Below are 18,349 nucleotides of genomic sequence, written 5' to 3' on the forward strand. Positions count from 1 at the left end.
CAAATTAGTAAGAGAAAAACATGATTCAATAATACGAAAAACTATGAATTCCTTATTACAAAGACTTTACAGTAACGTAGATGTATAGAGATTATACATGTTACGTAATTAATATATGCAATAACGTCAATATTATTGTCTTTTTAACATTAAACGTGCGTTCGGAGATAATTATCAAGTTCGACATCAAACTTTCGTATCCAAAACTGTAGATTGTACATATTACACGTCCTTATACAGCCGTGATTATTTTTTGTATAAATAAATTTTCATTCACTGAAAAAACCGGGGCAAAGCTTAATAGCTGGATATCGTCCGAAGAGATTCACTATTGATCGTAAATTTGTGACCTTCGTTACCAGTGATAAATATTCTATTGCATTATAACAGAATTCATGCCGGAATCGGAACGACAGTTGCTAATTATCGAGACACGATGATAAAATTGCAGATTCCGAACTGCGATTCGAAAAAAAAAAAAAAAAAAAACCTTCTTCCGCTCTTCTCCATCCACTGAATTCACCAACAGCATAGTACAAAAAAGGTGGCTGACTTATGAGTTTATAGTAAACGTGTGTAATTTATTGTTTTGACCCCGGAATTTCCAGCTCCTAATATTATAATTTTCTTATGAAGTTGAAATTTTTTATATTCTCCTATTAGGCTTACAATTTGTTCCTATAATATAGTCATTCAATTATTTATTTTGCTAATATATTATACTGTATAATTAATTCATTGCTGCGTTTGCTTTCTTCTTCTTTTTTTTTTTTTTTTTCTTTTCATTTCCCTTTACTCTTCGAGATCTTCACATATTATACGTATGTGTATAATATATTTACACATCATATTTAGAATATAATATGGGAGTCATGATTTTATACGCTACGACTAATGTTTCTATTTAACAATATACGCGTAGATGTAAAGTTTAATGTTTTATTACCCACAGGCATTGAAAGGCTGCTGAATTACAAGGAGCGCATTTCATGGAATTGACCGTATAAGTTTTCACGTAACAACTATAACAACAATATACGAGTATTCTTGAACTCATAATTATTGTACCTGAAGGCAGAAATATTGTGTACAATTAACATTGGTACGGCAATATAACATTTATCGTAATTATACAGAAAAAGACAAAAATCCAAAATTATTTTTACGTAAAAGAAATTTTTTTTTCACTTCCAGTCTATTATGTATTATACCTATATCTGAAGTTTTTCCTCGTAATCAATTCATTGTTTAAGATACACATCAACATTACTTCAAACATACGTTGTCAATATAATTATAATCCCGTCGCATTCATTCAGTGACGAATTCTCGCATCTTATACAATTTCCAGTATTCGCACATATTTCGTCAATTTTACTTTGAAAGTTGTTGAAATATATGCAAATTTAATTTGTTTTCTTTTTTCAAACTCTCGAACGAATAATTCTAAGGATTGCAAACATCTTTAAACACATCGCGCGGAAACTTTTTCTCCTTCTTCAAATTAAAATCTTTTGGAACAAGTAGAAAAATTTCGGTGTATTTCGGGAGTATTTGAATCAGGAAAACGAATCATTCGGCTAGGAGCCACAACTTTCTTTGTTCGCAAATTTTGCCAAAAATTGATTACAAAAAACTATCTAACGATAATCTTCCATCAGTTACCGTTTCCTTTGTCTTTTTTTTTTTTTATTCATATTTTCATGCCGTTTTCTCACAATTGTTATCTAAGCTTCATTCTCTTTATATTCGCTGAAAGCCGAAGACAAAAATATTTTTGCGGCATGATTAAAGAATAAATTAAGAATCACAGTTTTTTCGCATGTACACTGCATTGATACGTATAAATTTTTAAATATAATAGGTACGATGTTGCTGCCTACGTTTATATCACACCTGATTCACATTAAACGAAACGGGTACACTGAAAAAAAATTCTATTGACGTAATTAACGGTTATGTATGTCATTCGTTACAAAATCATATTTTTTTTTTTTTTCCTCTTCTATTTTGGATACAGTCTTGACAAAATATTCCAACGATCATTTTTTCAAGATATCAGTTCGATCGGCTGAGCATTATCCAAAGTTATTCTTTTACTTAAAAAAGTTGCGTCAGGACTGTGCAATCAGAATAATACATTCAATAATGTCGATAAAAATTTTTCGCCGGCGGATAAATGTTGAATATCTTTAATCTAATTTCCTAAAACTACATTCACGGCAATGGACTTGTATCCGGTTCCTTCGTGGAAGTCGCGTCGCTTTCCGTGTCACTCGAAGCTCCTGTCGCATCGTTCGGCGTGTCTTTCATATGCGCTGCCGCGTAGTTTCTAAGATATTCGACTACCTGTTGATGGCCAAACGTCTGTGCCTCGTTTATAGGCAAATTTCCCCATCTGAAAGGAATGTTCGATCAGAAGGAGAATAAAAAGGATAACAAGAAATTCTACCATTTGTGCAGATTTTACAAGATGAGATTGTTCAGTGTTTTTTCGAAGTTTCTTTTTTTACGTTTTTTAGAGAAATTGCAAGTAAGTAATTATAAAAGAATAGGAAAGTATAACTTCTGTTAAACGAAACGGCAAATGTGCAATGAAAAAGTATGGTTTGAGATTATATCGCCTGGTAATTTTTTTAATATTGTTTCATATCTTTGGAATATTTTTTGTAACTGAATTTCTCCAATAATTTTCCTACGTATACACACAAAAATGAACACCCGCGTCGCGCTAACCAATAAGAGAATCTTACGAGTCCCAAAAAATTCACATTGTCAAAGAAATGCTTTTCAAAAGCTTCCTAAGGTCAAAAACTTCGTATAATACCAAAAACTCAGCGACTACAGTATCTAATATTTAATTTTCCCATGGATTGATCGAACGATCGTTGTAATTGTTGCAGACTTGCCTGTCTTTGGGATCATGAGGAACGCCGCATTGTTCGATGAGAAATTCTACGCAGTCCAAATGCCCTTCGCTGGCTGCTAGATGCAAAGCAGTCCGGCCATCGTAATCCGACAGTGTCATATCCATGCCGCTCAAACGATGCCTGAGAACAGAAGAAAAGCAACGGGTTTCGAAAAAAATTACATTCTAAACTAGTCAGCACATCAGAGAAGGTATTATTTATCTTATTTTATGGATATTAGCCGATATATTACGAAAATCATTGGGGTCAAAAGTACTCGAAGACGCCATCTTGCAGAGGCAGAAAATATGACGGTCTAATTGCGTCGTATTTAATTTTAAAACTAGTTTTTCCCCACATATTTTACTTTATGTTTACTCGTGACAACAGAACGAAAGCTTGAAAGCTTGCACGAAATTTTCTGTGCCTTGGTATTCGCACAATTCATGCCAAACGATCAGCTGATCGGCCAGTTGGCCGCCATATTGCACAAGTCAAGCGGACACTGGATCCCAATTACAGAAACAAAAGACTATTTGAGACGGTGTTTGTTCGACTTGCTTCTCTTTTCCAACCACTATTTTTGTGTATTCAATATTTTATTTATTTATCACCTTCGCATAGCCGTTACGTCGCCGCTGGCAGCGCTGAATAGTAAATTGACGATGGACAATCCCTTCGTCTCGTACTTGTGTCTTCTCGGGTCCTTTTTGTTCGTTGCATGTTTTAGATTGTCGTACCTATGATCATAGTAGGTGCTACAGGTGCTAATCGGGTTTCGGTTGGGAGGATATTTTTATACACATATGTTACGCACGCGCGTATAATCATTTGTGTAAAGTATTTCACAATGTCCGAGCGATGAATGGATAAATAATATGTGAGTAATTGCGTGTACGTGTTGAAATTTGCCAGTTTACAAATAGTGATTGTCATGCACGTGGGGTGAAGTTGTGATTTTTTTTTGTTCAAATCGGCATTATTTTTCGCATGCGGTTATTATTCGACGTTTTAATTATGTGTGTCATTGTAATCATCAAGCATCAGGGGCGGAGTTTTAGCATTTGTTCGTGTATTTTTCAACCGATTGTAAATTGATAATAACCGTTAGTATAGGAGCGGGTAAAATTATTTGACAAGACAGAAGAAGAGAGTTAAAAAAATAAAAATAAAGAGGAAGTAATAAGAGTTCGATTAGAAAGTGGAATGTAAACTCCAACCAACTTATACGTGTAACAATATAATTATCAATCTGATCACGAGATTTAAATTACAAATTCACCCCGGCTAAAAAACGCAGCTTTCCTTTTTCTACTCAGCAGTTATATTTTACAGTGCTTGCGAAATTATGGCAGCTATTCGACAAAAATTCTGATGCCGTTACATTTTTTTCAATACAGCGTATAGCAAGTTTTCATTCGTGATGCAAACTCGAAAATTTTTGGTCTACAGCTAAAATAGAAGCTTAGCTTTCTCAATAATTTTCCTCACGTGATTATGGCCTCGAATCTTCAGGTTTTTATTTTGAAAGTGAAGAAAAAAAAACGTTTTGGAATAATTTGAAATTTACAGTTTAAATGTAAACAATAAAATGTACCAAAGACAGATCAAAAAACGTTTTTCATAGATTTGTAACAAACATTTTTTCTCCTAGCAAAAGTTCTTCAAACTGAAAATTTTCAATTCTCTCTAATACAGTGTTCAGATTTAAAATCAGGCCAATTTACAATAAAATCTAACAAATATGTTGACTCGATTTTAAAATTCTTTAATCTTCTAGCCGAGTTTGTAAATCGTCCGAGTTTAAGACAAAAAGAATTTTCTACTGTAACCTGTAGCAATTGTTTACAGTGTGATCTTGGGTCTATATAAATGATCAAAACAACTCGTTTTGCACTCAGTGTTGGAATAATCATCGATAATAATACAAATCTCGGTGTAATTATACAATAAGAATATTTTTTTTAAATTATGAAAAATCTATAAACAAAGAACGAACCTGTGGAAATTGAACTCGGTAACAAGTTCCTCACAGAACTGAACACCTCGGCAAGAATTTCCCAAAGGATCCAAAGGTGGGGACCACGTGCAGATACCCATTACGTTTGGTATGACAACCAGAAGACTTCCAGAGACTCCGGATTTCGCCGGTATTCCAACCTGCAAATAATTGCAATGAGTAAGTGAAAACGGCTGAATAAGTGGGTGGATTTTGTAAATTTATACATATCGACAACCAATTAGCCAAATTGACTGGAGTTTGTTTCTATCGAAACTCTGGAGATCGAGCTTCGTTCGCATATTGTATTTTATTACAATCAATGAATTGAAAGCATTTCTACCGATAATAATGTCGACCGTTTCATTAAGAGACATGTTTTACAGTGCTCGCGATATCTCAGAAACGGCTGTACGGAATTACTTGAAATTTGGAAGCAGTATTCTTAAACAGTAATTATGTTAAATTTTCGGAAGCTTTACACTGAAAATCGAATTCAACTCCAAACGGTCGCTATTTTCCTGACAAATAACAATAGCAATGGGAAAAACGTTTGAACAAAGTTCGATCTACACGCTTTAAAACAAATCAAATCCCAATCTAATTAAATAATTATTTATCGAGATATGAATTCTTAAAATTCACCCACTTTTTCAGTCTGTTATATCAGCTATTACCTAAAAGCTCTGTTACTTCTTTTCACGCAAGTTTGCATTTTGCAATGCATTTATGATAAGGATCCCGTTTGCGAGTTTAATCTCATAATTCTCGAAGAAAGCGTATAGAAAAAGCTCACCTTGAAGGCAAACTGTCCGCTGTAATCGTACATCCCGCAACTATGCATCAGGCTGAGGACGTCCCGGACACTGTCGGGCTTCAAAACCTTCTCCTCGGTGATCGGACAGATGCCACCGTTTGCAAGAGTCGCCGCCATAACCGACATGGACTCGCAGTTCGCCTCCATAGCGCAGCACTGTGTTGCAAATAATTTTAAATTCACGATGCAAATTTTCAACCAGATTCTCGGGCAGCAAAATCCAAGAATCGGACCGTTTGAAGTCAGAGTTTTGGCCAAAGCCAAGTTCCTTGGCTTTCAAAGGACTAGAAATGATCTTGATAATTGTTTTCTCGTACGTGAAATTTTTATTTCACAGATTGGATTCCCGTGACAATTATCAACAGACGATTTCGATCAATCGAAAAGTTTTCTTTCTATCATTCAAAATATTATCATATACATTGTTTCGGACTTTGACGAACAACGACTGCTTGAAAAATACTCCAGAAGCATGTGTGCGAAATATTTTTTTAACGTTGAAGATGAGAAACTTCGAACTCATTGAACGTCCTGAGACTAATTTCTTTTTTTTAAATCACAACTTTACTTCATTCTATTTTTCCCCTTGTTATCCTCACCTGGAAATAGAAGTCCATGATTTCACGTAGATTCGTTTTGTCCGGGTAGCATTTGTGCTCTCTCATGTAAAATCCGAGGGCGTAATTTCTGTCCGCGGCTTCGCGTTCCGACAAAAATACAGCATTGTTAAAACTCAGGCTCTCACCACCGGCTAATCTCTTGAAATAATTCATCGTGAAGTCAAATTTCTCCGCCAGTGTCATTTCCGGTTTGATCAACGTCTTCAGCAGCGAACAAACAAGAATCGCCCCCGCGTTTATCATTGGATTGTGCGGTTTTTCTGAAATTTAAAGACAGTTTTCTTTACCTTCGTCTGTGCAATTTTATTTTTCTCTCAATATACTTTGATAAAATTTTCAGACAAAATGTGCAAAGTTCTTCTCGCAAATACCTGTACATTTTTTGTTATTTTCCTTCTTCTGAGTCTCTACCGAAATTTAGCAATCTTTCCAGTTTTACAATCTCTCCATTTTTTTGAACTAACAAATATTCCAAACTTAATGAAAAACTCGCTTTATGAAATTGTTTGGTTGTGCAAAGTTTTACGTGCAATTATTCTTTGTACAATCTCATTCAGAGCATCCTACAATCAATATTGGACATCACCTGATTACATTTTGTAATTAATTACATTTGTGTTCTTTAATTGAAAAAAAAAAGATTTCAAATTACATATATATTTAGTAATCGTAAGAAACTGAACGAAAAACAACATTTCTATTTTGTGATGAGAAGAAAAGTGAATTGTAAAGGATATTTGTATTTTACAATTAAAACGACATAAAATACAAATCATATTCGTAATTTGTAATTAGGAAAAAAAGAATTGCAAATCATATTTGTATTCATATAGTACATAGATTCGTAATCTATATACACACAGATGTGATTTGTATTTTATTTCCTTCTAATTGCCAAAGTCAAACACAATTTATGTTTACAATTTTTCGATCGTGGTAATAAATGAAAATAGTTAAGAACTAAAAATATCTCTCAGTGCAAGGACGCAACGAACTCACTGTTGTAATCAAGAACCAGTTCGTTGAAGTTCCTTCCCGAGGGTTCCTGGCCCACATATTGATGGACGGTTTCTTGTCCGAGTCTTTCGAGAGCGATCGCGTAGGTCAGAGGTTTGCTGCAACTTTGCAGGGTGAAAGGAAGGGAGGTGTCACCGATGCTGAATCGCTGTCCATCTATCGTGCAGACTGAGACGCCCCAATACTCGGGATTCATCCTCGCCAGCTGAGGGATGTACGACGCCACTTTGCCCTCGGTGTTGGTTTTGCATTTCCAGTAAAAGTCCTCGATGTGCTTCGTGAAGCCGGACCAATCCGGTATTATGAACTGATGCCGGAAAGCACGCGATATCAGGACGATATTCGGATTTATTATCCTGCAAGGAGTATCGAATTTTTTTTTTTTTTTTTTTTTATGCTATCTTATTTTAAAAAAGCAGTAAAATGGACTTGGAACATAATTTCGGCACACCCACCTTCTAAATTGTTCTCTGTCGAGTTTCTGAGTTTCGTGAGAAAGTCCTTCGTGTCCTCCAGACTTGAGCTGTTCCTTTCTGAGATTATCTGAGAGTTCCTGAAGTCTCGGATCATTTTTTCTCAATCCCGTGCTTCTGAGTGCCTGAATCAAAGACAAGGGTAAAAATAAACTCAACTCTGCCTGATTGCAAAAGACCTTCAAAGAAGCTCTATTTCGTGTGAAATTATCGCGGGTCAATAATTCGGATTCAAGACATGAAACAAAGTGAGATTAAATTGAGTACGTATTGACTGAAAATTTTACGAACAAGTGGTTGAAATTACATTTAAAAGAGAAAGATCTTAAAATTCATCGGAATCGCATCTCCGTTACAGTGAACGCGTAATGTTTCTTAAGTTTACAACTTAGTGTTAATGGGTGCTTAGTTGGTGCATTTTTTTTTTTTTTTCATTATCTATCAGACTGTTTTAGAAACATTAGAAAGTGTTTTTTCCAGACAGAAAGTTAATTTTGAATGGCTAATAAAATTAGAAATCAGAACGAAAATTGCACGCATCTTTTTTCGACTACTTTAACTGCAATTTTTCGACCAAGAAACATACTTAAATGAAAGGAGAGGCTTCGATATATATTTTTTTTCAGTTACGTATTGGAAGTGTTGACATAACTCAACCCTTAAAAAAATCTAACGAGTGAAACTTTTTTTACAAATTTTTTAAATCCATGTCAAGTGGAACTTTGAGCAAAATGTGCACAGAAAAGAGTGAAATCCGCAATGGGATGAGAATTGGTGCGAAAGATGAAACGAATCTAGCGGTCTGTAACAATGTTTCCTATTCAAAACAAACAGTGAGAGAACAAGGTCTCAGCGGATCAGTGAAGCAGTAGACCCACAACATTTGAAGGAGACGGTCTGATTTAAATCTGTGCGAGACTAGAAATTCGGAAAGTGTAACAACAACAATTTAAATATCACGTAACAATGTTAATTATCGATCTCCCTTCGGTAACACGACGTCATTAAAACGCTTTACTCTCTAATATATATTGTAAATGTCGTTGTTTTATTTTTTATATCATTCTCTGTTCACAATATTTTTCGGACTTTAATTCTTTTTATTTTTACACTCTGCGCTGCCTGTTTATATCTGATATTTAGAACTATCAAGCCAAGTTTGTAATTTATGGCAATTTATGTTATATGACAAACTTTATAGCATGACTCGTTAGAAACCACCTAAATAAATGAACAATTTGATCTATTTTTCCTGACACGATCTTAATCTATCTTGTGCATTTTTCTTATTGGTCTCTTTTATTTAGTTTTCGATCGCTGATAAAACGTTACAGGTATCAGTTTAGTCGATCGATTCTCCTCTAGGTAGTGCGATCGTTCATTGGGTTTCTCGCTAGTGTTAAACAGACGTTTGATCCATTCATTACACGCTAACCATCGAATCCGATAAGCACCCACAGCTTTCTCCAGACGTTGTGTATTACAATACACGACGTATCCTGGAGAACGCTGTGAGTGTTTATGCTTCGAGATCAAACGTTATTTATATTTACATTTGCATTTACATTTATATTAATATTTTCATTTATACATGTACGTATACTCACAGCCAGGAATTTCCCAACCGGTAAAAGCCCCGTCTCTTCATTTTTGAACATGTCGAACAAAACGTCCTCGGCATTTCGAACTTGGTCCTGATCTCGGGCGCTGAAAGTTTATAATTCAAATTCATTTCAACCATCGTTCAAGTAGAGATTTTTATGATAATTACACTTAACCGCAACGAGTGGAAGGTACAAGGATAACTTCCAAGATTCAGATTTTGAAACTTTGCATGCTGATTGGAAAATTCAACGTGTTTTTAATTGGTGAACTAGGTTTTGTTGGATGTAAATTGAACATTTTTGAGAAGTATTGTATAAACGATAATTTGGCATAGACTTTGGATTGAAATTTTTAGGATTATCTACGTTCGTCACCATCCAAAAAGTGTAAGCCATAAAAACGACGATTTGATTGTGAATTTTCACGGTGAACGACGAATTTTTACGAAAAATTTAACTGTTCGAACAAATTTCAATTTACTTTATCCTGCAATTATTTCGTTCGATAACTGTAAAAATTTTAGCTGGTTAAAAAAGATTCTGTAATAGTTACTATGCTGAACCTGTTTTTTTAACTAATCAAGAATCCTGATAATTTTTGCGTAATATGATAGAAGCTCTGTTTGAATTGAAGAAAAATCGATAGAGTTACTGATCTCCTTTTTGTTGTTTCTTCCTCACAAGCAGCAATGTTTCGAAAAACATCTACTAAAGAATTGGGCGGGTTGCCGAAAATTTATAATAAATATTAACAGGAAGTGAAATAAACATACACTTGCGGGAAAGATAAACCAAAATTCCCTATAAGGAAATAAGCTACTACGTAACAAGATACATTGGAAAAAAAGGATTTGTTTCTGCAAATTCAGTAAAACAGGTATCGTTAAAAAAAAGTCAAGAAAATATAGTAACAGTGATCGTAATGAGAAAGAATAATAACGGATACTAGACTTTCCGGTAACAGCTAGAAAACTAATTTTCATTTTCTACCTAGAACTATATTTTTCGATTGTGGTAAAAAATGAAAATATTTAAGGACTGAGCGGTAACCGCAACTAAAAATTTCTCACCATGTGGGAAAGTGAATTTTTCTTATTACGAACAGAGAAATGTTTGGTAAAAAACGGAAAAAAATATATTTCAATGAAGTCGTTTCATATGACTTGAAACTTGTTACCTTATTAACATCTATTTTACTTATCTCGAAAAAATTTTACTTTCAACACTCGGATGAATTGTTGCTGCAGTGTGTGGAGTGCACAATCAAGACAAAGTAATGAGAAAGATTGAATTATCGTCCGTGCAGATAGTGAATATGTTTTTTCGCTGCTTTGAGGTTCCGTGACAGTGAAAACAACTAAATCACTATCACGCTTGACAACACCGGTGAAATTTATCTGAACGTAACATCGCAAAATATATTTGCACAAGCAGGTGTAACAATATGTGATTAGAGATCCCCCGCGAAGAGACACTGCAGAGATATTAAAAAAAAAAAATGTTATCTCTCAAAATTTACCGAATTTCATTGAAGAATTATCAACTTTTCCGAAAAAGAAACACGCGGCTTTCCTTCCGTGATCTTCAACGGCATTTTGGTTTTTTTCACATGTTTCCGTACAATTTCAAAATTTGTCATAAAAGGTGTAGGTCGAGTTTTTTAATAAAGAAAACAATTTCGAAAAAGAATAGCAAAATTTCGACGAAAGATCGCGACATCGCGCAATATTTGATTCGAAGGATTTTGGAGAAGATAAAAAAAATTAAATCACGCAGAAAATCGTTGAACAAATTTTCGTAAAAGTAATTCATAAGTAAACTAATGCCAAAATTTAATCGTAAACAACTCTGCTTTTCTAAAATTATAAGAAAACGCAAAGTTCATGTTAAAAAAAACGTCAAATGCGCGAATATATGTGTGAAACTTTCAAGTAAACATAACGATGAATTAAAAATAATCGATAACTTGTAACGATTCACAGATACCTGATAACTATAGTACAGTTACTGCGAATAACGAAGAACAGTGATTTGGTCGGAAAGAAAACAGTCAGAAGAAACGATAAACCAACTACTAATTATTTACCGTGTAGCTTAAAACATAAATTGCTGATATACAGAAGTAAGGTAACAAAAGGTAAAAAAAAAAAAAAAAAATGCGACAATTAAACATTTTTTCAACCAATTGCTGCAAGCACATTGATACTCCATGCAATATGAATTTGTCACGGAGAATAGTACTCACTACATGTAATGGCTGTCATGAATAAAGCTGTACTCGCTGTAAAAAAAGTGAAAAACAAACACACAATTAGTTAAATTAATACTGGGATAGAATTTTTATTTACCTAAGAAACCTCGCCAGAAGCTTCACGAATCTGTCCGATCGAGCACCGTTAGAAATTTTCACGTCTTTCATACCGTCGGACATTTATCAATCTAAAATACTATTGAATAACAACCCCCTCAATATTTTAAAATAATTAAATGCTTAGTTTCTTTCAACACTGTTATAATTGCGTATTACTGACTGTATTATTTCACTTTAATCTAGCGAAATCTAACTTCCGAACGAAAATCTCGAGCTGCACGTTCAACGCGCGACGATACAATTCACTGTGCACTCATTTTTCTAACGACTATATAAAATTGCCCGAAGAGTGAAATGAACGTTTTCGCATCATCTTCCGCGTCTTATATAACTTATCCAAGAGCCCCCCTTCGTCGTTCATAAATTGGCTCGAATCACTTGAGTATATACACTAGCAATTGCAAATCACGACTAAAACCACCTGACGGTACCGACTCGCGGTGGCCAAAAATTAGCGTGTCGTTGTTTGTGATTTACCGCCAGTGACGACGGAGAAAATAAACAGGAGCTAAAAGCAGGTTTCAATTTTTTCTTCTTTTCTTTTTTATGAAAATATTTTCAAAAAATAAATCGTACGTGTGAATTGGAAAATTATTAATCTCACCAAATTTGTATATAAATTTGCCCTGTTTTTCTAACGTAAAATATTCTTACCCATTTAGGCGATTGGCAGTTGTCGAAATGTTTTCCACGAAGTAATGATAAACCTCAAAATCGTCCATACCAATAGAAACTGTTTAATTATAACGCGGTGCGCGTTGTGTGATTAAAATCGAAAGAAATAAGAACAAATTTTTAACCCTTTATTTTTTCTTATTATTGTTTCATTTGTTTTCATTACTTTCCTTGGATAAGTCGGAGAAAATTTTCGTCTGCAGCGAGACTCGAATAATAAGCAGCGACTGCTACCGGCTAACTATATCGTCTAACTATATTTTACGTAACGCGTAATATATATATATATATATATATAAGTCCTTAGGAATCGTAATACGTCAAATAGTTGTATCAATTGTTCAACATATCGATTTTAAATCACGTGCAATAAACGTGCCGTCCTATTCCATTCGTACAAACAATCAGAGATTTATTGGTCTGTTAAATTGATCATTATGTATCCTTACAGTTTCATCCACTTTATGTGTGCAGGAGGCAATGCAGCAGCATATTTAAACGAATGGAAATCCACAACGAAATCGAAGGGTAAATAAGTTTCGATGCGACTTTACATACATAATACTTCGTAATTCTGTAGCGTCATCATTATTTATAACGTGTTTCGTATTGTAATATATTTTCTGCTCCGAGAAATTAAATACTTCAATTTGCACTTCGATTTTTCTGCTAGATTGAAAACTTGAGAAAATTGGTATTTTCAAATTGTTCGCTTAAACTTATACAATATCGACTATTTTTATTTTTTTATTATACTTGACAATGTTTCGCGATAATAATATAGGAAATATCTGTAATAACATCGTCGATGTGAGAAAATTAAGTTTGTTCCGTAATTCAATTTTTGCTTAACGGAAGTTCAGATTAAAATTCAAACCAAGGTAAAACTAATGTGAAGAATTTAATTCAAAACATAGAAATTTTCTTCTCTTGCGTTATAAAACCGTAGGGATTTTGGAAAGGCGAAATTTTTCGCTTTTTTTTTATAGAATGCATTGTTATACTTTGAAAAATTGACCAAACATTTTCAGCGATCAGTTCAATAGGTAAAAAAATCTAAAAATAACGCACAATTTAATGCGTCTTTCACGAGCGTGCACTGTATATTTTATAACAAGCTGTGAGTTTACGTGTTGCGAAACACTCTGTACAATTTTGCCATATTGGTTAGCGTTTCAAGCTAACAACAGCTGGTACGGATGATCGACGTGTTAATCATTTTACTATTCACAGGATAGAAGTGTCTGTAAGGATTGGCTGTGGAATCGCTTATGTGGTTTTGAATATTCGATACAATTGTGAATCGATCCTACAGCGGTATAAATAGCGAGTGATTATAATGGTTAAAAGAGTGACGATTATATTTTAGTCCGAAAATTTGAACTGCAAATAAAAAAAGAAATAAGCAACAACGGACACTTTTGCCATATTCTCAATTCTTTGCTATTACCCGTTTATTTCGAAAATCTTATACGTGTATATATATATATATATATATATATATATGTATAATACAGTATATTACATACATTATAGAGTGATTTTCACCAGTATAATCTATCGTGAATACACAAAAGATTTCACAAAGTTAAAAATCCGCAACTATAAGCACATGATTGATTAATTATACGATAAGATAAAACGTGACACGCTAACAGAAAAGTAAATTTCGGTATCAATTAATTAATAATTTTTATGCTCTGATACGGCGATGTGCGAATGAAAAACGCCCAAAGTTGCACCTACTTTATTACCATTACGTTCGCGACGATCAACGATAAGAAAATTATGGTTCAGAGTGACAACGCCGAACGTGTTAATTATTCTTTTAACTATCAAACGCTGCGACGCATGGCTCCAAAATTTATTTTATCCTAACTGAAACATCTCTATTTTCCACTTTGGTTAGATAACTCATACGTGAATAGCGAGACCAACGTTAGTATTCGGCACAGCAACATTTACTGCACAAAAATCGGCTGAGTATATATTATAATTTTCAATAATGTTTTTGCGAATGTAAAGAAATGGATTCAAAAGTATAAGCAAAAAATTTCACAACATTGTTCAATGTTTTCTCTTCAAATAACAAATTTTGGTAGTTTCTACAATTTTGGGCAAAAAAAAAAAAAAAAGAAACAAAACGAAAAACAAACAAGAAACAAATTATAATATACTGTTAGCAAAAATGCGATAACCAAAGTATTCTGTCATCGGATATTTTTCCAAACAAATTGAACCAGTCTTTAAAACTATTTATAACCATGTTAATTAATAGTGTGTGCTCAAGTTCTTCGGATATATTTTCCACGAAACTTTGTACAAATTAGGACTGCCGTGTATTACGGATCCCCAGTTTAACAATTTGTTTGAAACGTAGGTCTGAAAAAATTATTATACCGTATATTTGACCGCTGCATATCGCTGGTACTTCCAAAAGCTGCGTCTATGTAACTTGTCTTTCTCATTTTCATTTTGCTTCCCGCTATCGCAGCCAGATGCTGAAAAAGGAGACAAAAATTAACAAGAAATTTTCAGCTCTTGAGTTATTGTCACGCGTTGAAGACATAAGAAAATCGATTAATCGGTAATTGTATAAATAATATGATAAATTCAAAGAAGCTGACTGTTTGATCGACCGACGAAAAAACAAATATGCAAATATTGAAGCACAGCTTTAAGCTTGCAATGCCTGCAAAAATTATTAATTCACTTTCATTCAATGTAGAATCAATGAATACTTGGTTCAATGATTATTTATAATAAATCTAGATGTATAATCGCTAACAAAACATTGCGCTTCGTACTTTGAACAGCCGGTACGTTAAAACTCGAAGGGTTTCAGAGGTTCCTTGGCTATAAAGTCGCCGGTAGTATTGATCGTCGAAATAACGCCTAACGTAAGCTCTTCGCTTTAGAAGATGAATTTCGCCCATTGCAAAGCTATATGACAAGCCGATCAAGCTTTCGATGTGAATTTCGGTGAGAATGGTACGAGAACTTGGTGATAAATCGATTTAGCATTGGAAGAAACATTTCTCTACGTCGAAAGTTCTGAATAAATTGAAAACCATGTTCCGAATGTCAGAAAAGTTTTGACATTGTTATTTTTGCGAATTTTCTAAAATTATTGCAACGAAGCTTAATTCTAGTTTAACAAATGAAAATTTTCAACAAGATTCAACAAAATTTTCTCTACTCGCTTTGATCTGAAACATTGACTTTTAATCCACTATAAATTCTAATTTAATTGAACGAATAATTTTTTTCTTTCCGATATTCGGGAAAACGAATAGAAATCGCAAATATTAGGCCGATACACGTATACAGCATAAAATACACTCGCACCAGTTCCGATAAACAGAATGGATCGTAACTCATCGCCTACTCTGCGTCAGGTCTTCACTGTCAAAGATAAAGATCTTGTCATCCGCAAATATCTGTGACACCTAATTGTAACGACGCCCTGCAATCTCTAGACAGATAAATCGCGTAACTAAGCAGCCAAAGGCGTAAAGTTTGTTGATAAAATTATACTTGACGTTGCAAAAATCGTATCAATCTAGTTTTCCTTTTCGGTGCCAGAGAAATATTGGAATATACATAGAAAACTGTTCTAACGAGATGGAAATGGAAATTTGAAATCTGTCGATCAGAGGAAACTTGCCGATTCGTGTCATAATTTTTTTTAACGCGTACAGAAATACAAGGAAGTAAGGAATTTGCGAAAGGTGAACGATTCGAAAGGTGATTCTGAGACCTTGGTGAATCATCGCGACACAGGCAGCGAGTCGCAGCTTTAGACGCGGCTGATCGTTAGTGGAACAACTAGAGATTATTTTAGTAACTAAAATTCGGTCATTGCCATTGACCACGTGCTCCTCGGCAAGCCTCACTAAACAGGCATAAGCACCCTGACAGTCGAACTAGTGACAGGAGCCTCGACGATTTTAATAATACACATTGTAAGCCAACCGGCTGTTACTCAAGAGGAGAAAATTATTACGTAAATTGGAACGGCGAGCTTTTGCGATGATCGGAATCTGTCGGTCCATGCGATTCGCGGTTGGTTCGAAAAATTCTCATTTTCTAAGTGAAGGAAGCAGACGATTTTCCGCGCAAATTTAAACCGCGTTTCGATGATCACAGCTGCTCCGAAAAATACGAAACTAAATTGAATCGAATGATTTAAGCATGTTAAAAAAAAGAAAAGGAAAACGAAAATGATGAGGCAGTTGTTTCGTGCAACGCTAGAGATTGGATATCAAATATGAAAATTGCATACTGTTTAGAAAAAACTAACAGAATGGATTATAAAATATTATAGAGAATGATGTGAGTGATTTAAACGAAATTCTTTTAATCGGTTGAAATGACATGTTTTTTGTTTTTACTTGTCAAAGCATAACAGATTAAACAATTTTACATTGGTTTAATTTCTTTTATTTAAGCAAATTTTAGTAGTAAGCCAGTTTTTCAACTCCACTCATGTATACGGGTGCCTTTTATGGTCTCATACTCATCTATACATATAGTACGTAGTACATACAAAAACTAATTTATTACTAAAGTTTACCTAACTAAAAAAACTTAATTACCTAATTCACGGTAAAATTATTTATCTCGGTGGTACGCAGTAAATATATTCTGTAACCTCTACAAGCAAAGAAAATAAAGATAAGGAACTAAAATATGAGACCGTGAGAAAATAATTAAACGACGTATATTGTTAATAAGATAATAATGGTCACCTTATGCGTGTGCAAATTTCTCGAGGAAATATTTTCGGTCAACTTGACCGTAACCCGATAAACTTTCACCATATCCCTGTACATTTTTCTGTTTTTTTTTTTTTGTTTTTTTTTCTTCTTTCTTTACACACGTGTAATGAGCCTATATTAAAATATTTCCTTTTATGAATTAGATCGATACGGATATGCGTTCGGTGGAAATTAACATTCACGCACACCGCGGTTGTTACAGACGTATCCAGCAAACGACGCTCGGCGTCCCGACGACTAAAACATTACATAGGAGCGCCGGGACGACGACACCGGCTAAAACTGAGCATGACTACCGAAAAACTAGGCATGCGCGATTCGGATTCCGATACATACATTCGATTACATATTGGTGAATGAAAGAAATGTTTTCAATTTTGTAAGGGTTTGTAATTATAGTTTATTCGAGCGTTTCGAGTTACGTTATTACTTGGAATATTGATTGACACAGCAACATTTTTCTCATTACAGAAGTAACACCGCTCAATTGTAATTCCATACCGAGGTTTGAACAAAGTTCACGTCTTTTTCTTTTGACTATTTACTGTAACAAACGGAATTGTAAATTACACGCACAAAATAATATACGATACGATGTACGTCGCTTCAGAACGAGTTTCGAGAAAAATATAGTGAAAAATACTATGAGATCAACAGAGGATAATTTGGATTTTCTGAAAAATCAACTACTTACTTCACTCATCAATTCATCATATTGAGGCGCATCGGAGCTCGAACTTTAACTGAAATTAACGCGTCAAAATAAAAAATATCGTCATTCTTCTGATTGTTCAGAATAGTCAAATCTGGGAGAGTTTGTATTATTTTATATCTAACAAGCTGTCAATAGATCGCGTACGTTAAAGTTGCGAGGTGGACGTCGAATCGAGCAATGGCCCCAATGGCGGCACCTCGATTAGTAGTTTGCTGAGAATAGTGTTCAAAAGCCAGTCTTATATTTAGTGCGATCTATAATACTCCGTTTATCGGTAATGGATAGTATTTACGCAAGTAGAACTAATAACACCAATAACGTGTAATAAAAGATCGATCGTGAAAGGTATACCGATGGAATAAAGCAAC

At 34.2% G+C, this 18,349-nt stretch overlaps 1 protein-coding gene across 8 annotated transcripts; it reads right to left on the bottom strand.

The window, feature by feature from the left end:
- Positions 1 to 755: 755 nt before the first annotated feature.
- LOC107223705 (glutaminase kidney isoform, mitochondrial) lies at positions 756 to 17,509 on the bottom strand. Of its 8 annotated transcripts, none has more exons than XM_046732887.1 (12): positions 17,237 to 17,509; positions 14,886 to 14,986; positions 11,685 to 11,720; positions 9,443 to 9,542; positions 7,818 to 7,960; positions 7,345 to 7,718; positions 6,325 to 6,605; positions 5,705 to 5,881; positions 4,909 to 5,069; positions 3,524 to 3,667; positions 2,910 to 3,050; positions 756 to 2,398 (listed from the first exon to the last, which is right to left on the bottom strand). In XM_046732887.1, the coding sequence occupies exons 1-12, from the start codon at positions 17,318 to 17,320 to the stop codon at positions 2,218 to 2,220; spliced, it is 1,923 nt and encodes a 640-aa protein (XP_046588843.1). In that variant the 5' UTR covers positions 17,321 to 17,509; the 3' UTR covers positions 756 to 2,217. The 8 variants fall into 8 exon arrangements, with proteins under 8 accessions (XP_046588843.1, XP_015518965.1, XP_046588844.1 ...); XM_015663479.2 differs by having other exon boundaries at positions 3,524 to 3,649; positions 17,237 to 17,508; XM_046732888.1 differs by lacking the exon at positions 11,685 to 11,720.
- Positions 17,510 to 18,349: the final 840 nt, after the last annotated feature.

This window comes from Neodiprion lecontei, chromosome 2, assembly GCF_021901455.1.
Source record: "Neodiprion lecontei isolate iyNeoLeco1 chromosome 2, iyNeoLeco1.1, whole genome shotgun sequence".
Taxonomy (NCBI): Eukaryota; Metazoa; Arthropoda; class Insecta; order Hymenoptera; family Diprionidae; genus Neodiprion; species Neodiprion lecontei.

Coding starts and splice junctions, on each gene's coding strand:
- LOC107223705 (XM_046732887.1), bottom strand. CDS start 17,320: ATGTACAGGGATATGGTGAAAGTTTATCGGGTTACGGTCAAGTTGACC. Junction 6,606..7,344: donor ACTGGTTCTTGATTACAACA/GTGAGTTCGTTG, acceptor TTTAAATTTCAG/AAAAACCGCACAATCCAATG. Junction 5,882..6,324: donor TCATGGACTTCTATTTCCAG/GTGAGGATAACA, acceptor TTTGCAACACAG/TGCTGCGCTATGGAGGCGAA.